At 41.6% G+C, this 22,100-nt stretch overlaps 1 protein-coding gene across 3 annotated transcripts in view; it reads left to right on the forward strand.

Moving 5' to 3' along the window:
* LOC118824204 (baculoviral IAP repeat-containing protein 6-like) overlaps positions 1 to 22,100 on the forward strand; it is a gene marked incomplete at its 3' end in the record, with an annotated part of 121,199 nt that overhangs the window by 5,717 nt on the left and 93,382 nt on the right. For all 3 annotated transcript variants that reach the window (XM_036594203.1, XM_036594204.1, XM_036594205.1), the window contains 2 exon segments: positions 2,350 to 2,531; positions 18,034 to 18,171. In XM_036594203.1, coding sequence (XP_036450096.1) covers positions 2,350 to 2,531; positions 18,034 to 18,171 — 320 coding nt within the window.

Here is a 22,100-nt window from a genome sequence, read left to right on the forward strand (position 1 = left end):
TTCTCCTGCGGCCGCGCTCGGACATTTCTTTCGAAACCTCTTCGAACACGGAGCGGTTGCGATGAGTTTCGTCAAATTTTTTGGTACAGAAACATCAGCCTAAATGTTTGAGAGTCAGCAGCGAGAAATTATGACGAATGTCGAGTTGGACTGACGTAAAAGTCGCATGAATTCCGATCTGGCTGTTCAGACTGAGTCGCATTGCTGCAGATCGGATAGGTATCGGATTTCAGTACCACATATGAAAGCGTCTCAAATCAGAATTGAAAATGTCAGATTCAGTGTGTTTTTTTGCTGCTCACACTGACACTCAGACACACATCTGTGTCATATATGGAGAAAAAGATCAGATTTGGGCCACTTTTACCTGCTGTGTGAACCTGTTTGGATGGTTTTTCACACCTTCACAGAAAGTGATCTGTAGCTGTGTAGATGCTCTTTTGTCGTTCCCGGTTATACACAGGTTGCTCATAATAACCTGCTTGTTCTCACTGAGGTCCGTTGCTATAACACTGCTAGAGTTTTAATCGTCAGTTCAATCTGTTAAGCCTTAAATGTTATTTTGTGTGTCATACTTTCCTTCTGTTGTGGCTTTAAACAAATTCGATCAGAAGTGAAAGTAAGTCTGATGAATAAGTGACTGAGATGTTTTGCATGAGCAAACTACTGTGTAGGCTTTTATACTTGTAATTGAACTCTGCCAGGAGGCCTAACGTTGTATCGTGGCACAATTCCTACCAATTCAAATTACAGTGTAATTAGAAAGGAGTAAAGGTGTATTTATGATCAGTGGTCTGCGATTGTTTCACTTTCTTTTTGACGTGGGGCTCGAAGCCATAAAATCTGGAGTAGTTTTTATTGCCGTTTATTGCCATGCCGGTTTTTTTTTGTTTATCACATGCGCCTGTGTTTTCTTTAGGTTATCCCAGTACCTGAAATCACTTGTTAACATGGATTTGGAGGCATTTTTCTAAGTTGAAAATTAACGTGAAAATGAATTGCAGTTGTTACTGTTACTATTATTACAGGCAGTTTGTTTTGCGTGGCACATTTGAAAGTAAGATTTCTTTGGAAGGCTAAACGACGTCCTTTGCAGATCTCATGAAACACAAGATACTTGGTAAAAGCACTTTAGCTAAATCAAAATTAGCTCTGTGCTAAGGGCACTTCTCCTGGTAGTATTGTTAATACGGTGGCCTCCTTAGCACGTAATGCCATGTTCATCATTATTCAGCGTTTAACAGGTGGCTGTGTTGTCATACAGACACCGATCAGGCATAACATTGTGACCACCTCCTTGTTTCTACGCTCATTGTCCATTTTATCAGCTCCACTTACTATATAGGTGCACTTTGTAGTTCTACAGTTACAGACTGTAGTCCATCTGCATACTTTGTTAGCCCCCTTTTACCCTGTTCTTCAGTGGTCAGGACCCCCATGGACCCTCACAGAGCAGGTACTATTTGGGTGGTGGATCATTCTCAGCACTGCAGTAACACTGACGTGGTGGTGGCGGTGTGTTAGTGTGTGTTGTGCTGGTACGAGTGGATCAGACACAGCAGTGCTGCTGGAGTTTTTAAACACTGTGTCCACTCACTGTCCACTCTATTAGACACTCCTACCTTGTCAGTCCACCTTGTAGACGTAAAGTCAGAGACGATAGCTCATCTGCTGCTGCACAGTTTGTGTTGGTCATCCTCTAGTCCTTCATCAGTGGTCATAGGACACTGCCCACAGGACGCTGTCGGCTGGATATTTTTGGTTGGTGGACTATTCTCAGTCCAGCAGTGACATTGAGGTATTTTAAAACTCCAGCAGCACTGCTGTGTCTGATCCACTCAGACCAGCACAACACACACTAACACACCACCACCACGTCAGTGTTACTGCAGTGCTGAGAATGATCCACCACCCAAATAGTACCTGCTCTGTGAGGGTCCATGGGGGTCCTGACCACTGAAGAACAGGGTAAAAGGGGGCTAACAAAGTATCAGAGAAACAGATGGACTACAGTCTGTAACTGTAGAACTACAAAGTGCACCTATATAGTAAGTGGAGCTGATAAAATGGACAGTGAGCGTAGAAACAAGGAGGTGGTCATAATGTTATGCCTGATCACTGTACATGTATAATTTATTGTTGGAAACCTGATCTTTGTCGCATTTGGCTAAAGAACTGACAGCTGTCTTCTGTGTGAAGACTAAAAAAAAGACAGCTGATGACCCAAGGAGCCCCAATTCCTTATTCATAAACACATTTGAAATAAATCTCATTAACCGAGTCTTAAAAAGGGGAAAATAGGATTTGGCTGTTTACTTGCTCACTTCTCTCCTCTGCCCTCTGTTGTAGCCAAACCCGGGGGCCGTGTGAGGTGTCAGTACTTTCCAGCGGTGGACAAGGTGCTGTTCGTGGATGACTACGCGGTGGGCTGCAGGAAAGACCTGAACGGCATCCTCCTTTTGGACACAGCTCTCCAGGCCCCTGTGTCCAAACCGGAGGACATGGTCCAGCTGGAGTTACCAGTCACAGAGGTGGGTGACCTGTTGACCTTCATTACAGGAGCTATTATTGTCTCGTTGGGTTGTCTTGAACATAAGGGCTGCACAGTATATCATTTATTAGGGCTGTAATTCAGTCTTATTACTCAGTTAGTGCTATGAAACCAGTGTGAGCTGTGTAGTCACCAGAATGAGGAGTTGCTGTGTGGGCCCCTGTACAGGCCCTTAGGGTTTAAAGATCTAATTGTTAGTACGGTATTGCCCTGTGCAGTACTCATATCCCAGAGAGATGGAATATGCAAATGAACTGTCATGATTTTGTGAACATCCTGACCAGGTGCTGGTGTTCCTTGATGAGTTTGGATGTTTTTATTAAATATATTTTGTCCATGTTGCCGATATGTTCGTCCTGATGTGTATCTGGATGATTTAAAAGCTCATGTTTAGGATCTAGTAATTGCATTCTGAATGTCCTGTGTCTTGCAAAGTCAGTCATCGTGTATCATTGTGTATTATTGCACCGAAAGGCCAAACTTGGAGGCGTCCTGCACCTAAACAACCCGTTCTAAAACGGATGGGTCCGGTCCTAAAATCTGACTGGCTGAGCCGCATTTAAAGCCGTTTTAACATCCACTATATGCCACAGCTGTGACGCCTCACAACAACTGAACTCTGCTACGGCACCAAAAACCCTTCTGCTGTTAATGGATTAATCTTTGACTCTAATGCTGATCAGAGCACAGAGTATATTGATGAAGTAAGAACCTGTTTATGTTTAAACTGATGGGCTGGCAACTTAACTAGATATAGGCTGGTCAACTAGCCAACAGGCTAAAAGGTAGCAAACATGCTAAACAACTCCATCTTTAACATCACAGGCTTGAATTAAAGTACTCACGATATGATTCAGTGAAAAACGGCAGTATAAAAGTCTAAAGAGCGTCACCTGAATGTCCTACACGCTTCAAACGTCCCGTGTTTCAGTCAGAAGTTGCGTCAAACCCAGGCTGAGTCCCAAACGGCTCCGTACTCCTTAGCTAAATAGTGAGCTGTGTGACATTAAGTGTAGAAATTCGGTAGGGTGCTGTTCATGAGGCTACATGACACCTACATAAGCTTGTCATGATGACTTACATAACCCTACATAAGTTTTTATAAATGTTTATTCCAAAACGCGTCATTTGCTATAAAGGTTAAATTGGCCAATTTTGATCAAAGTCAGCTAAAGTAGCCTTTATGACAGATGGTGGCTGTTGTAATAAGCATTTACGAACAGTTATGTAGGGATATGTCACTTGTCATGACAACCTTATGTAGCCTAATGAGCAGCGCCCTACAGTAAAGTGTTACCAGGTATTCTAGCTTCTGCTGTCTAATACTGCACTGCTCTTTCAAGTATGAATGTGTCTGAGTCCCGAATGACCATTTTTAGTGGTATTTTGCTCTGTTGGGCCGCAGGAGTCAGTATTTAAACTCCTACGTAGTGCACTATGTAGGGAGCAGGGAGCCGTTTGAGATTCAGCCCCAGCGTCAGAAAAGTGGCGTCGTCAGACTGGCAGAAACTTGGACTGAGAAAAGTTTTAAAAATCATTAAAATGTCTGCGACCGAACGTTCTTATGCGTATTCAGCGATAAGTAGTTGCTTAGCAATGATACCGTACTCTAAAGGAACTACATTTCTGGGCGGATTACTTGTTTATGTCGGTTATTATTAATAATAACTTAAAATGCGCAATATTTAAGATAATTATTTAATATATTTTATGTTGGCTGCCGTTTTATTAAAGCAATAAGCCACGAGAGGCTGAGTGTTTCTGCGATTTTATAATAAATACAAATATAAACAAAGCCCTGTTTTTCTGTGGCTTGTAAATGTCTGAAGATTTTTAGTCATCAGGTCAATGTGAGGTTTTACGGTTTTAAATGAGGGGTGGAAATTTTCCCATTATTTAATAAAACTTGCTCAAAAAATCCTCAACACAACTGATAAAACGACTCAGGTGAGTGGTCTTCAAAATTATAGAAGTCCAGTTGACTTGATTTACTATTCGTAGATGATTTGTATGAATTTAAATAGGAATTCCACATGTTTGTAAAAATTCCTGCATAATTAAATCATTAAGATTCAAGCAAACTAATTTCGAGTTGGTTTTATCTGAAATGGTTCACCTTAGATAAACTCAGATGTTGTTGCAGTGTCTGCGATGCAAGCGTAGCCGTTTTATTTTCTATCCATTGTGACTAATGAACCTGAACGTGCCTTCTGAGTTTTATATGTAGTGGTGATAACAGTAAAATAATGGTAAATCTGAAAAAACAAGTTTTTTCAATGGGACTCTCTTACCTTTGAGTGGCTTTCGTGTACCTTTCTGCCATAAATAGCTTTAAAAAATATGTCTGAGGCCAAAATCTGATCTCAGTACTGTCATAAAACATCATCTCGGACATTAGTCAATGCATGCGTAACTATTTCACCTAAAAATCTTCTGAGAGGGAGCTTTCAGAGGCTTTAAACGTTTCAGACGTCTGGTTACTATCACCACCACTGTGAACAGTTCTGACATTGTGAAGTTTCTCCAAAAACAGACCTCTCTGAACTACATCTTTTACATCTTATTGGTTTAATTTTGCGAAGATTTTCGAAAAAAATTGGTAGAATTGTCCTCTATTTAAAAAAAAAATAGTATTTAATTTCTCAGGTTATTCAATCTGGAACTTCATAGTAGTAGTGCTAATCTAGAATCGCTTCCCAGTGTTTCCCACATATAGTTTTAACGATAGACGGATGGATGGATGGATGTGCAGTACAGAAACACAAAGTAATAGTAAGAGTACTGTGCAGGAGACGATGCAGTGCTGCCTGTCCCCACCAAAGACACCCACCAAAGACTTTTTAGACAGTTTCGAAAATGTTTTGCATTTTCATTGATCAGTTTCTGAAAAACGCTGTGTGATGACGTAAGGTACTCCTTACACATCACAAAGTAAAGACCGATTGTGTATACTTACCTGTACTTACCTGTGGACTGATCATCCTTGCCTTTAAGGACTGAAAAGAGAACTGAGTGGGATCACTAGAGCTGGGCGATATGGCCAAAAACGTTATCACGATAAACAAAACTCATATCGTTCGATATCGATACGTATCGCGATAAATGTCAAATCATGATTTCTTTCACGTTTGAAGGCTGATTTTGCTCCTGGGTGGTTAACTGTGGTTTTAAACTATCACTTATGGTCCGATCATGACAAACACTCGGCAAACAGTGGAACATTTCACTAATCTGTCATGGAAGAGTGGGAGAAAGTTTCTGAGCTGTTTTTATCAGCTGGAAAAGCACAGCTGCACTTTTTGTAATAGTCATGATTTAAGAAAGAAAACAGATTATTTTAGCTGTCTGGTGTCGAGCGCTCGGCTACCCCGCTACAAACGCTAAACAAGTGGCCAACAACGGTGCTAAACTCTTTAGTTTCTCAACAACGTCGACTCGGTTCGGGAGGTCACTGCGGTCACTCCTACCACATCCATGTCAGAGCAGATCACAGTATTCAGACACCAGCTAGACGTCTGGGTTTCTCTGTGCTATCGTAGTAGTTTAAGGGGTGAACCGCAGTGTATCTGACGCGCGCTGTGTAAAAGCATTATCTGCAGTGTGAATCTCTCACACCAGACAGAGTCCTCCTTTTAGGTAGGTTTAAACTGAAAGCGGTGATTTTGTGTCTTGTTTGATCTACAGTATCATCAATTCACCGTGTTTTGCCAGAGTGCTGCTTCAATTAGCCAGCAGCTAAAAACAGCTAGCCCTGGAGAGACAGCGCTCTCCCGCTCTCCACTGCCTCACAGCTTCCTCAGTTTACTTTCGAACATGAACCACTTCTTTCTTTCACTTTCGTTGCTCGAGAATGCACTAATACTGAAATATGACGGTTTGGCGCTGTAACATGGCGCTGCAGACGTGATTTAACACCGCTAAAGCTGTTAGGATGTTAGTAAAGAGGTGAGTTCACCGTAGGACAGTACAGTTACGCCACTGACCTCGTCACTCACATTCGGTCACAGGAGAACAGATCGCCGGTCGCTCCGCTCAAACAGGGAATGTATAACTCCGCGTTTCAGCCGTTGCTAAAGTATATTTGGCGACCCTTTTTTTACTCATGGCCCCCTCCCTCTCTAATCAAGTCGAAAAACTCGGAAGTGCGCCCTCTCCTGGCGACAGCAGAGTAGTGTCGCTTTCCTTGCAGTAGAAAACGCCACCAGGGCTTTCGCTAAAACGTCGAAGTGTGAGAACAGTGTATTATATCGAAATGTATTGAACCTGTCTTATCGCTCTATCGAGGAAAATATATTTTGCGATACTTATCGTTATCGTTTTATCGCCCAGACCTAGGGATCACCTGAGTTTTACTGACCTGGATGAGTCCATCCAGGGTAGAAGAGGAGGAAAGAACAAAGCTTGTTAGAGTTTAATAAGTGTACACTGCAATTGCAAATATATGTTAATGACATCATGAATGTGAAAATGAACAGTAAGTGGAGAATAAGAATTATAATTACTGTAACACATAAATATATTTAAATTTTCAGAGCTCTTGTTTTACCCAGGCCTGTAATGGTTTATTCTAGGGGAGGAGCGCCCCGTATATAAGCAGCGCTACTGGGGGTGCAAGGGAATTCTTTCAGCTCAGTAGTTGACTGAATGTAATGAATGTTGGTGATCGGTATGACTTTGCAGTCATTGATCTATGTCGTCTGGTTGTAGAGACTGTTAATATTGTTTTGTGTGTACGCGTGCAAATATGTAAATAGCTGTGAATGTTGGTGTGTAAATAAAGGTGACAGGGAGAAGAACTCTTGTGCAAACTCAACCTTTTCCAGGTCCTCAGACCAGTCGCCCGACACTACCCATAAAGTGTGCCCCACTGCTACAGCATATTGCCGGGTTGAGGGACACACTTTCACACAGTGTGCTTTTATTTTGACCGCTGGACGCAGACAGAAACAATGAGAGAATAAGCCGAATTTGGGAAAAACTAGCACAGTTAGCTGAATTTGCTTTCACTTGGTTCAAAAGATCATCTAATATTTATTTAACAGAAGAAATATTTCAATGAACAGTCATGCAAAGCTATTAAACCTTACTAAAATACAGTCAGAAGAAGTGGCTTAATCTTAAGGACGTGCATTTTGGTCATTTCAGCGGTGAATATTCATGTGAAAGACGTTATTCGAGTTTATAGTGCGTCTTCACTTTCGACATGTGTTTAACCTGTTTTGCCAGTGATTGTGGTTTCTTCAGTCACTCGTAAAACCCTGTTGTTCTCCTGTCAGAGCAGATAAAAAGGTCTAGTAGGCTGTAGTGCAACCTACAGGAGCAAAAAGGGCTCAGAAATGGTTCTATAGTGCTAACGAAGAATGCAGGTTAGAACTGGGGCAGATAGCAAGTCAGACCATCCATTTTTATGTATGTTAAAGTGACGGTGTATAATTTCACAGGAGTAAAATGCAAAACTCGCACTCAGAAGACACAGACATAAATAATGTAACCCCCTTCACTCCCTCGCTAAAGTATGCTGTAAATCTCTGGTATCGCTGTGTTCCTGTCGCTGAAGTCAGAAATAAGAAAGGTGTCTGATTCGTAGAAACATGGAAATTAAAATGATTAGATTAGATACTTTGTGCACTTGGGCCCAATCCCATTTCACCCCTCGCCCCTACCACTTAGCCCTTATCCCTTGCACCTTCACATCTAGGGGTAGGGTGTCCCGATTGTTGTTGAGATAGAGGGGTAGGGCGAAGTGTTGGGGCTACATTGCCCCCAAACGGTGGTTTTTCAGAGACTCCAAACAGAGAGATATGAGGAAAAAAAGAAAAACCAGCAAGATGTAGAACAAGAGACCAAAGAAACCCACAAATGTGAGAATTTTCTCAGTTTAAAAATTACGATAATCACTGTATTATCTTAGTTTAATGTCGTTTCAGTGTATTATGGTCGTTTTCTTCATAACAAGCATAAAAACTCACTAATAGCATGCTAATGTCTCAGCTGCCTAGCTAACTTTTCCGTTCCACCTTAAATAGTCCAGCAGTTCTGACGCCTGAAACTCCAGAATGTAACTGCTGCACCATTTAAGGTGGAACGGGAAAATTCGAAAAAGAAACTGGTGAAAATCACTACAGAAAGGTCAAGTTTAGTGGAGAAGGACAGAGGAGAACTTAACCAGCACACACGAGGAACAGACCACGTCCAAACGGTCATTTAACATGAACTAGAGAAAACGGCGTTATTATCAGCGGCCAAACAACAAACCTGCTTGACTCGACTGAGGCAGCATTAGCCGAGCTAGCTGAGCTGAACAGGTATCGTGTTTACGGTTTTCGTCTTTCTTTTATAATAACTCTGTTTATGAAACTTAAAATCTGCTTCGTATATTTTATTAAAAGTGTCGCCCACAACCTCCAGTTTACCCGTTTATACAGCCTGGTTTAGCTGCTGTTTCGGGGATGAACTGTCGTGAACGACAGAAAAGACTATATGCATTAGACTAAAAAAATGTAGTCTAATGCAGGTTCTTCATAAACTCTGGACAGTGATTCTAACACGCTGTCGACTGGCCCGATCTGATCCCTCCCCAGCTCCTCTTTCTTTCTCTCTCTCTCTCTTTCTTTCTCTCTCTCTCTCTCTCTCTCTCTGTGTTTGTCTTTAACTGTGAGAGGCTGTGTAGCTGTTTCTGTATGATCAGCATGATTCCTGATGAAATATATTACAGTAAAAGTCAAAGCTGGCTATATTGCTGATGTTGCTGCTGATTTTATTGGTGTAAATGTTCTGAACAGATATCAGTGAAAATACACAGTGTGAAGGCTGTGAATGTGTTTACTGTCTGTAGAGGTTCACACCTGTTAACGTAAGCTGGAGTCTAGGGAGCTGATGAGCAGCAGGACAGACACTAAAATTACATCATTAATTAAGCAATCTACTCAGAATTTTGACTCTTACGTTTTTCTCTTAAATTAACTTAATTAAACAGTAACTTTAATTAAATACTTAATGAATACTTAATGAAATACTTTACTGGAAACAGATAAACTAGGACGTCTTATATAATCATCCAAGTGTGAAATGCATGCAGTTTACTGTAAACGTTGTTCCTTACACAGCTCACAGACAGGTGTGTAAATATTCAGTAGCAGAGTGACCTGTGGTCAGTCTCAGCTCTCAGAACTTTAGAGTCACCTCAGAAATATGTTCAGGTTGTGACAGCGGAAATACGAAAAAGTAACGAAGTAACTCAATACTTAAGTAGTTTTTTAATGAATTGCTCATTTACTCTTGTGTAATTTTATTTATTAATACTTGTACTTGAGTAGGGATTTTCAGTACTCTTTACACCGCTGCCTATAAGTCACACATACACAGAGATTCATTTGGTTTATCGCCATCTAGCTGCGCAGTGCTGTTTTGTAAATGTGGTAGTTGGACGAGTGGAATTAGGTTAGGAGGTGTAGATTCAATTTAGTGATGCCGTAACACTTGAACAGCAGCATTGCTGTGCGATGTTGACAAACTGGTTGGGTATGACTTAGTACACACATGCAGTGGATATACCAGTGTTGGGCACCACTCCCCGTCTACGTAGGCCAGGCTTAGTGTTCACCAGCCGTCTCAAGCAGATGCACTGACCCGACACCAGGTTTTGTGACGGACATCTCAGTAAACGGTCAAGGAATCTGCTGCTAGATCAGCACTAATACTTTGTGAAATACTGTCTGAATCCCATCCCAGAGGTGTGGAACTATCTAAAGAGCAACTTTACAATGTTTGAATTGTGGTAATACGGGTTCACCTTACATTGGGTGAAATATGGTTCACGTTTAGGGGTGGGGTCTCCCAATTTTTGTTGAGATAGAGGGGTAGGGCGAAGTGTTTGGGCTACATGGCCCTCCAAACGGAGGTTTTTCAGAGACTCCAAACTGAGTGTTATGAGAAAAGGGGTAAGTGATGAGTTAAGTGATTATAAACAGAAATTAATCCATTCGCCTCCAAATTATCGATGCTCGTCTTTAGTCTTTCTTGTTTTTTTGGGTTTTTTTTTGCCTTTTTCCCTTTTGGTTTTGACTGAAAATACAATTGATTTTTATTTTTCTTGTATCAAGAAGTTTAATTCGTATTTGCAATTAATGTAATAATTAATCGACTACTTGGTGTCCGAGTATTGATATGGTATTGCCATGCAAAGTATCGCGATAATATGCTGTATCAGTCGTTTATCCCCACCCCACATACACACCCCCCTAGAGAACACTCCACCCATACTCAGGCCTGCACCGATCAACATCTATGGTCTATCAAAAGCCCTGGTTCAGTTTCTTACCAGTGGGAATGGATTTTTGCGATGGTCTTTACCAAAACAAGAGAAATTAACATCAGAGCGAGCTTCTCTCAGTGCACGTTAGCCCTGTCCCTGTAATGTCCGCATAATCTGCTTGTTTAAATGTTTGACTGTTTACAGACACTCGTCTCGTTCTTGCAGCATGAGTTGCTGCTTATAATGGCAGATGAGCAATAGTGAAGCTTTTTATTTTGTCATGCAGAATTTTGTTATTTATTTATCTTTTTGGTTGGGCCAGACAACAGCAACCTGATTGGTTAAATTCAAACTGACCTGCCCTGCAAAACGGGACCCTCAAATTAAACCAAAAAAAAAAAAACCAACATTGCTTCATTAACAGCTACTAGCGCTGCTCTGTAGGCGACCCTGCCAGTCTGCAGTGATAGCAGAGGAGGGTAAAGTTCAGCTCCTCACTGCTGGGCTTTAGTTGCATTTAGGGCATCATATGCTTTCAAAGAGGGGGGCAATTATTTATTATCACCCACCGGTAATTCTTCAGTGATACGAAACTGAAATCAGATATTCATCAGCTTCTTGTTCGAATTTTCCCGTTCCACCTTAAATGGAGCAGCAGTTACATTCTGGCACTTCAGGCGTCAGAACTGCTGGACTATTTAAGGTGGAACGGGAAAGTTAGCTAGATAGCTACTGAGACCTTAGCATGCTATTGGTGCTTTTTTATGCTTGTTATAAAGAAAACGACCATAATACACTGAAACGACTTTAAACTAAGATAATACAGTGATTATCGTAATTTTTTAACAGAGAAAATTCTCACATTTGTGGGTTTCTTTGGTCTCTTGTTCTCCATCTTGCCAGTTTTTCTTTTTTTTCTCATATCTCTCTGTTTGGAGTCTCTGAAAAACCTCAGTTTGGAGGCCATGTAGCCCTAACACTTCACCCTACCCCTCTCTCTCAACAAGAATCGGGACACCCTACCCCTAGACATAAACGCGCAAAACAGAGGGCTAAGGGCTCAGAGGTAGGGGCGAGGGGTGAAATGGGATTGGGCCTTAGTATAGTTTATTTTTATCACTCAGGTTGTGATGCGTCTATTCTCGTGCAGTGTGTAGGATTATACGTCTCATCAAAAATATGCAAGAGAATATAAAACATAGTGTAGTGTCTTAGTGTTCATGCTTTAATTCGCTTTAAAGTTCTGCTTTTCTGCTTTTCGTTTTGTTTGTCCACCTTCTGGCGATGCATCCTGAGTTATAATGGAGATCACAGCCTCTGCCCATGAAGGAAGCCCTCAGTCGTCTGCTACTTCGCCTGAAGCAGCAGCTTCAAAAACCTTCATCAAACTCTGTGACAAAGGAATCGCTGCATTCCCGTGACCACTGTATGCACACAGAGAGGTCAGGTGGTATTGTTTGGACTCAGTTGTGTTGACTTTGTACTTATGCTCTTATAGACAGATAGCCAGTCCAACAGGACATAACCAGAGCTGTCTTACTGTTTCGAAGAGAAGGCAGATATACGTAGTTACTTCTGGTCCTGTGAGAAGCCTTTGCGGTGAACCCGTCGCATCTGACCTGTATGTTTGTGGGCAAATAGCCTCAATCAATTAGACTTGAACCTGTAGGCTCTTCAGTTGCATGGTGACATGTACTTACGGTAAACATGCTCAGCAGATTGTGGTTTGCAAGTCATTAAATCAATGCAGTTGTTTTACGTCTTGTCAGGTGTTTAAGTGGTATGATGTACAGGGTTCAACAATAACGATCACCCGAATGACCGGGGTGAGTAAAACGTGATGTCGGGACAGCAGCACGAAAAATCGCATGTTCATGTTGGGGTGGTGGCCACAGTGTGTTAACAGAACAACGTGACTGAGGCCTCAATTCACTTGAATATTTAACCCCCTGCCACACAGAAGTGGTCTTATCCATTCCTGCGTCCAGTTAAAACAAACCAATGGTTTTATTTGTTGGTGAGTGACGTCAGAGTGAGGCAGGGAAATGTCGACGAAGCGCGAATGCGAAGCAAAGCAAGTCCGCAGATTCATTCCCTCATGGAAAACTCAGTTCTCATGGGTCGATTCTGACCCTCTGTACCCGAGATGTTCTGTAAAGTTTGTAGGGAAAATCCTAACCAGGCAGATAAAAGTGGTTCTTTTAGAAAACAGTGGTTATTGATAACTTTAACGTGAATTTAGTTATAATAAAATAGAAACACAAATCAGTGGTAAGAATTTGAGCAGTTTTGTTAAAAATGTTTAATTTTTTAGAATACATAGCTTTGATTAAATATATTATGCTTATTTATAACACCTTAGAACAAAGATTTGTTCGGGACAGTGAATTTTCACTGGGCAAGTTGGAAAAAAGTTAACGTTGAACCCCGATGTATATTAGTATTTATCATTGTATTGGTAAATTATGGAAGAGTAAGTGCAGCACAGTATGTGAAATTCATAGTTTTTGATATGTATTTTTAGTGTGATGATCTTTTTTGTATATATTGTGACATTTTCTGTAGTTTAAAAATTCTTGAATTTTCATATAAATTTTTGCCCACCTCTAATCTAAAGGCCATTTTTAGAGTCAGAGACATGCACTGTTTCTGTGTCTCTCCCACAAAGGAAAACATAAACTTCATTTCAAGCACCTACCGTTTGTGAACAATTAAGCCAAAAGTGGTGCGAACGGAAATGCACGTAGATAGGATGGTGACAGACTTGAATTGGACCATCTTTCCAACCTAAAGAGAGAAAATATATGCATAAAAATAAATAACATTAGTGAAAATTTGTTTTTGTCCGCAAAGAAGAGCAGCAAATATCCGCACATTAAAACTGAAATATATCGTCGCTGTCCAAAACACGTATCTCCGTTTTTTGCTATTTACTTTTCTGAATCATTTGAGCACAACAGCTGTCCTTTACATTGTGTGAACATTTCATGATGATTGGACCAATTCTGGTTGGACATGATGATCGGACAAACTTCTTCCATTAACTTACATTGAAAGCAAAGAACATTTTTGCCCTCTCCTGTAAAGTTACTATTTTGGAGATGGTTTTTTGTTGGACAGTGACAATATTTCACTTACATGACCTCTGTTGTATGGGTTTGAATAATCAATATATAAAAACTGCTTCATATTAATATGGAAAGAAGTGGATTTTTCTCATTGTTTGCTTTGGGAGGCTCAGTTGCCACACTGTGTTAAAACTAGCCCTGCGATGGAGGCTGTATTTTAGCCTGGCCAGCTCTCCCTGTGAGTTGTTTGTATGACCAAATCGGATGAAAGTGTCTATCCAAATACTGTCAAAATTAACATATGATATGTTAATGTGAGAAGGTGACCAGAAGCACATTCTATGTTAATCAAATGAGGGTTCGAACTTTATTGGCGTTGGCACTTTTTAAAGTACCATTTGATCCATACACTCTCAGAAATAAAGGTACTAAACTGTCACTGGGTCAGTCCCCTCCTGTCACCGGGGTGGTACCCTTAAGGGTTCATCTCAGTACCTTTAGTCAGGGAACATAACTGTACCATAATCCACTGAAATGATATTTATATAATAAGCTGTACTGACTCCACACACCCCGTCTCGACTCCAGGCTTTTTATTTTACTGTTCTGTTTTAAAGCATTCGGTTATGAAAAGGTACAAATACAAACTTTTCACCTGGAAAAACTTTATATAAGGTGCAAAATTGGACCTTAAAACCATTGTTGTACCGGTAACACTTTCTATGAATGTCGCCTTTGTAAGCATCTATAAACACATTCATAACGTGTTGTAATGCATTCATAAGGCATTATAAACATGGTTATAAATATTTATAAAAATGCATTACACGTTATAGCCATGTTTATTATTCATTATGAATTGTTAGCATAATACATTATAAGTACTGATCATAAATCATAAGAGCTCATAAGTCGTGTTTGTCTGCTCTAAGTAAAGTGAAGCGTACTGTACTAAAGCCTCCTCCAGTGTTCAGAGTGAGGCTTCAAGTTGAAGTATTTACTGAAGGATTTACTGAAACACTAAAACATTCACAGTAAAGCACATTACAGGCTTCAAATGTCAGAGTTTAAACTAGAGCTGCCATCAGTGTTTTACCCAATGTGGGAAAGGTAATGTTCACCACCGTTAGCTTGGTATTTGTCTTTACTTTACGCTCTCCAAGCTGGGACTGACTTCTTTGGCACTGACATTATAACATGTTATCAACACTACTTATAATGCATTATATTAACAATTCATAATGTATAATAAACATGACTATAAAGTGTAATTCATTTTTATAAATGTGTATAATCATGTTTATAATGCCATATGAATGCATTATAACATGTTATAAATGTGTTTATAGATGCTTACAAACATGACATTCATAGAAAGTGTTACCGTTGTACCTTTTGAGGGACCAGCTTCCCACATTTAAGGACAATGTGTTTATTTTGCTCGTCACATCTTTTAGTTTCTCTGTGAAATTAACCATAGCATGAATGTTTAATCCTATGGGCTTTGGTTCTGGTCTTAGATCTTTAAGTAGTTGAGACATGACAGCCCTGGAGGAGAAAGTGCATCCATGCGGAGGCTCATCGCTCACAGAGCCGTGATGCTGTAATCAAACTAGCAGTGCTTGGTGCATTTTTACCATCATACAGCTACTGATAGAGGTGCTGTTCACTTTACCAGTACGGCTCGGTTTGCCTTAACCTTATCATGGCCTGTTAGGTTAGAGGCTCGTGTGGGCTTTGTCTTCATTTCAGTGCTGTAGGTGTATTTAGAATATTATTTTAAAGGGACTTTACCCTGTTTCTGATGGTGTTCCCCGTCTCTGTTTGCTTCAGCTAATGCTGGTGCACTTGTGTGGTTTTATTTTCTGTTTAGTGGTAGAGCTGGGTATCGAAATTCAATACTTCTGTGGTACCTACTGAATTACTTCAATACTGTGTTCTCATTCAATGCTGAATTAAGTAGTTGCTCTTCCAGAATCTGAACTGCCGATTAGCTGTCTAAATTGCACTCTGTAAGCTGGTTATTAGGCTGATTGGGGCTCCGTTACTGTCCCACTAGTCGTATTGTATTAGTTTTGTGTTTATATGTGATTCCATTCAACACGTCAAGCTTGAAACATTATTTTTCATGTGGAACCATTTATGGGCTAAGAAAATATTTGTTGTGTCCCACAGCATTTAGTCAGCCTAGTTAGCTGAAGATGTTCACCCCTATGAAGTAACTGTAACTGTACTATTTGGGTGGTGGATCATTCTCAGCACTGCAGTGACACTGATGTGGTGGTGGTGTTAGTGTGTGTTGTGCTGGTATGAGCGTATCAGACACAGCAGTGCTGCTGGAGTTTTTAAACACTGTGTCCACTCACTGTCCACTCTATTAGACACTCCTCCTCCGTCAGTCCACCTTGTAGATGTAAAGTCAGAGACGATAGCTCATCTGCTGCTGCACAGTTTGTGTTGGTCATCCTCTAGTCCTTCATCAGTGGTCACAGGACGCTGCCCACAGGATGCTGTTGGCTGGATATTTTTGGTTGGTGGTCTGATCCACTCAGACCAGCGCAACACACACTAACACACCACCACCACGTCAGTGTTACTGCAGTGCTGAGAATGATCCACCACCCAAATAGTACCTGCTCTGTGAGGGTCCATGGGGGTCCTGACCACTGGAGAACAGGGTAAAAGGGGGCTAACAAAGTATCAGAGAAACAGATGGACTACAGTCTGTAACTGTAGAACTACAAAGTGCACCTATATAGTAAGTGGAGCTGATAAAATGGACAATGAGCGTAGAAACAAGGAGGTGGTCATAATGTTATGCCTGATCGGTGTATGTCACACTTTGAAGGAAAGTTCTTTAGAAAATAGTAGTTATAAGACCTCATTATCTTGACATACTAAAAAAAAACAGGCTTTGTCACATTAGTATTTTTCAAGTTGCAAATGTTCACTTTCTTCCACTTTTTCCCTCGTCTGGCCTGCTGCCACAGTGAGCAGTTGTTCTGAACTTGCTCAAATCCGATCTCTCTGACACGATGGTTCACACTCGTTTAGGTATCTGATTCAAATCTGTCATTAATGTGAACCAGCATCCTGAAATGACCCTCATGAGCTCATCCTACTCAGTAACGTCACGTGAATGAATCACGTTCATCATCAGCACAAACTAACGAGCAGAACGAGCTTCGCTGAGAAGATAATTAACTCTGATCAGCTCTCAGCTTCGTTATTAGAGCGAGACGAAGGAGAAAAAGGTGAGATGTGTTTCTTTTTCACCGTTTATAGGCTTTCGCTTCTGTTCGGCGCTGCTGCCATGGTAACGCTGAATGATGGCGCACGCACAGTGGGAAAAAAAGCACATGAATTCCGATCTGAGCGTCACATTTAAGGTCGCACGGCCTCGAATCGGATACGTATCCGATCTAGGACAACATACGAAAGTGGCTCAGGTCGGATTTGAAAAGATCAGATTTGTGTCCACACAGCCCCGAAAACATCAGATCTGAGTCACATTAAGGCAAAAAATCAGATTTGTGCCTCTTCAGCCTGGTAATGTGAACGTAGCCCTGTAGTTACTTATCAGCGAAAGGTCAGCAGTGCTCATCTGCGCAAACAGAGAGCAGCAGAATCAGATTGAAACTGGGGAGTGGAACAAAGAAACAGGCTGTTTATTTATTTTTTCTTTTCTGTTCTGCTTGCAACGTGGATGACCGCATCTCCAAAAGTCTCCGCGTGATGAGAGGTAGTATAAAGTGACACAGAACTGAATCTGTAGCTGTCTGGTCTCACAGGGGCAGCGCAGACGAGCTGTATTGATTTAGCCTACCGTTCCTGTCCTGCAGCAGAGACCAGAGGCAGCTCCTCTTCCATCAGGGCAGAGATGGGCTCTCGGGGAGAGTTCTGATGAACAGAGCTGTCAGACTTCCAGCAGCTCACGGCTGCTTGATAAGGTCTAATGAAATGAGGATATTGTCCATAACATACAATTTGATCAAGCTTGGAGTGATCCGAGAACCGCATAAAACGCCATGTAGGCTCTCTGTGTTTACCAGGTTCTTTATGTTTTCAATCAGTAAATTGCATCGAGCCCCTGGCGCCTGGAGTCGATGAGAGGAGATTTGAAAAGTAACCCTGTTTATCTCTGTGTAATGTCCCTGCAGGCCCAGCAGATGCTGTACGCATGCCTGGAGAAGGTGGACATTTCCAACACGGAGGGCTACGACCTGTTCCTCACCCAGCTCAAAGAAGGCCTGAAAAATACCTCACACGAGACGGCAGCCAATCACAAAGTGGCCAAGGTGAGTAACACCAATATATAGCAGATGTTTGATGCCTGATGTTTACAAGTTTGTGGCTGTAATAGATCTTTAAGACATATACAGTATATCAGTGTTGTCTGAAGAAAACCTCGTATCTCCATTTGTGTCGTTTTTCAGTTTTTGACATAATGTGAAAATGCCTGTTGTCCTTTACATTGTGTGTAAATTTCATGATGAATGGACCCAAAGAAACAACCCAAAATGACTTGTAAATAAGTCTGGGTTCCATTGACTTACATTGAAAGCGAAGTAGGTTTTTTCCTTCTCCTGTAAAGTTACCATTTTGGAGATATGAGGTTTTCTTATGACAACAGCGATGTGGAGGTAGATGTTAACAGGTTCAGCTTAAAGCAAGACTTCGGTCAAAAATCAAAAGCACACACTTTTCTCCTCACCTCAAACGTGGACAGTCAACCAAGGCATGTTTGGTGTCAGGAGTTTGCTTCTTCAGTTTTGCTTTGGAGCTACGAGGCTGATTTAACTAAGTAGTAGTGGAAGCCCATACCCAGCATTGAGCATCAAAATGGCAGATCGCCCAAAAAAACGCGATGTCGGCACGGCAGCACGAAAAATCACTTGCCGGATCGGGCATGTTCATGTTGGGGTGGGGGACCGCAGAGTGTAAATGAGGCCAAACTCAATTCACTTGAATATTTAACCCCCCCGCCACACAGAAGTGGTCTTATCCATTCCTGCGTCCAGTTGAAACAAACCAATGGTTTTATTTGTTGGCGAGTGACGTCAGAGCGAGGCAGGGAAATGTCAACAAAGTGCGAATGCGAAGCAAAGCGAGTCCGCAGCTTCATTCCCTCATGGAAAACTCAGTTCTCATGTGTCGATTCTGACCCTCTGTACCTGAGATGTTCTGTAAAGTTTGTAGGGAAAATCCTAACCAGGCAGATAAAAGTGGTTCTTTTAGAAAACAGTGGTTTGAGTCTCTCCGTCACGTTACGTGTGTAGCAGCGGAAAAAGCTGCTGGCTCGTCTGGGCCGCTTGACATTTACGGACGACGGATGAACAGTGGAGCCGATTCCAGACTGACCAAGTTCGTCACAATGCTTAAAAGAGAAAGACCTTCACTGACTACCCACATGACACAGACCTTCAGATTAAAATGGACTGGAACGTGGTAGCCAGTTTTGTACCGACATGATTTGCAGAGGGTAATATTTGCTAACTCATGTGTGCAAATACTAACGATAAGATTATTGATAACTTTAATGTGAATTTAGTTATAATAAAATAGAAACACAAATCAGTGGTAAGAATTTGAGCAGTTTTGTTAAACAATTATTTATCATCCACCGCAAATTTTTGGTGATAAACTGGCTTCAGCTTTATTTCTTTTTTCTTTTTTCGCCAGCTTCTCTTTCGAATTTTCCAGCTCCACCTTAAATGGAGCAGCAGTTACATTCTGGCACTTCAGGCGTCAGAACTGCTGGACTATTTAAGGTGGAACGGGAAAGTTAGCTAGCTAGCTACCGAGACGTTAGCATTTTTCATGCTTGTTATGAAGAAAACGACCATAATACACTGAAACCACATTAAACTAAGATAAAACAGTGATTATCGTAATTTTTAACAGAGAAAATTCTCACATTTGTGGGTTTCTTTGGTCTCTTGTTCTCCATCTTGCTGGTTTTTCTTTTTTTCCTCATAACTCTCTGTTTGGAGTGAGTCTCTGAGAAACCACCCCTAGACGTGAACACACAAAAAGGAGGGGTAAGTGCCAAGTGGTAGGGGCAAGGGGTGAAATGGGACTGGGCCTTGTTGTGACTTGGGGCAAGTGTGTTTTCTCTTTTGCAATACCCCCTCAGCTGTATTGATACGGTTGACCTGTAGTGTTGCCACAACAATCCACTTCTGGTTGTTATGTAGGTCAGGTCCATTAGCTATCTGCTATCGGAGTGTCCACTTGCCTACACAGGTGCTTGGGATGTTTTCTATGGTCTTCAGATAAGAAGTGAGAAAACGAGCCTGAACATGTATATTTTTAGTTTGTAGAGACGCTGAAGTTACCATGTCAGTGTTGAAATACAGTGAATGTGACTGAGGCTGTCTCTTTTGAGTTCACCAGGAGCTGCGTCTGCCTTCACACAGATACACGCAGAGTCAGGCTCTGGTGCTGCTGCCGTATTAATTATTGATGCGCAATGCTGGGATTTCACTCTGAGCTTTCAGGCCGGTAGCGATCCTCCTTTACAGCTTTGTCTTTGATTTTGGGGCGAAGTCAAAATTGCCGAGGAGCGTTTCTCGTCTCCCTCTGAAAGCCCCCCCCCATCACTGACTGTTCACATGATTGTGCGTCAGCATATTTACGGAGGCAGTGCACGTCCTCGCCCATGGTTTTGGATGTGTGTTTTAATGCTCGTGTCATCTAGTTTTAGATTTTCTTAGATTATGCGTGCAGACGCTCCCTCCTTCTGCTCATGGTGCGTTCAAACCTGACTGCAGTGCACAAACACACACACACACACACGAAACCGAAGCAGCTGCTGCAGTGCTCATTGGCATATCGGTAGGCACGAACAGTGACTGTGCAGGCACAGAGGTGCGCTCCTGTTCCCGCAGCACATCCAGAGTGACTTCACAGCAGAATGTATTGGGAAGCGCTCTAATGTGCAGCACGCACTCCCTAGGCAGCCTGACTTAGTCACGGTCATTTGAAAAGCAGAGATGCATTTCACGCTTGGAAGTGACTTTGAGTTCACAGAAAGCTGTTGGCATCTGTCATGACTGAGTGATCAGGGCCCAAAGATGTCTTACACATTAGCCTCCTTACAGCAATACTGTCTGTGCGGAAACTGGAGCGTATCGCTGCTGTCGGAAGAAAACCTCGTATCTCCATCTCCGTCGTTTTTCAGTTTTTGACATAATTTGAAAATGCTTGTTGTCCTTTACATTGTGTGTGAATTTCTTGATGAATGGACTAAAGGAAATGACCCAAAATGACTTGGAAAGAAGTCTGGTTCCATTGACTTACATTGAAAATAAAGCATGTTTTTTCCTTCTCCTGTAAAGTTACCATTTTGGAGATACGAGGTTTTCTTCTGATAACAGCGATATGGTGGATTTACCGTTGACAGTTTTGATGCGTTTCCCTGTAAGCAAAAAGAAAATCAGTTGACTTGGTAAGTAGAAGCCAGTGGGTGTGTGTTGCAGTTACCCATCGATGTCTCTTATAAGGTCAGTGGGCTTTCGGTTGTTTTATTAAGTACATCATGTAACGATAATGTTAGCCATGAGAAACTTTGGGCTTAATGTGTGTGGGAGGCTTATTAGGGTGTGATCAAACCAAATTTGTAAACCAGTCCAACACTGCGTGAAGGAGCAGTGGTGCGCTCGTCAACGCTGTGCGATAGACAGCAAGCCTGTTGTGGGTCCATAGATGTTTAAGCAGTAGAACACTCTGTCATGTGTTATCACGAAATAACATCACGGCTGTGATTTGGTCACGATAACACACACCTCTAGTGTTCTATTGCTTTTATACAACAGTTAAATAAATAAAGTAATAAATTAATAAACTGGGCCGTGAACGCGGCGTTTAATATGTTTAAATGTTCGCAGTTCCTTCACCAAATTATAGTTCCTTAACGAGCAGCTTGTTGCTACGTCAGAGTAACGAGCTCCGCCCACTCGCTGCACAGCCAGCGGTTTGTTCTCCAGCTCCTTACACTAAATTCCCAAACTGTCATCACCACTGAGCAGCTTTTCAGTCGGCAGCTGTGACAGAAGAACAGCTAAACAACCTGGAATCAGCCAGAAATGAACCCAATACTATTCGCCAAACGTGTAGTCTGATCTTCAGCGTCTGACCAAATCAGACTGAGCCATAAAACTGCCACAATATCAAGTTCAGCTCAGTTTTGTCTTTTTTTGCCAGATCAGTATTAATGTTGTTTTGT

This window comes from Colossoma macropomum, unplaced genomic scaffold, assembly GCF_904425465.1.
Source record: "Colossoma macropomum unplaced genomic scaffold, Colossoma_macropomum, whole genome shotgun sequence".
Taxonomy (NCBI): domain Eukaryota; kingdom Metazoa; phylum Chordata; class Actinopteri; order Characiformes; family Serrasalmidae; genus Colossoma; species Colossoma macropomum.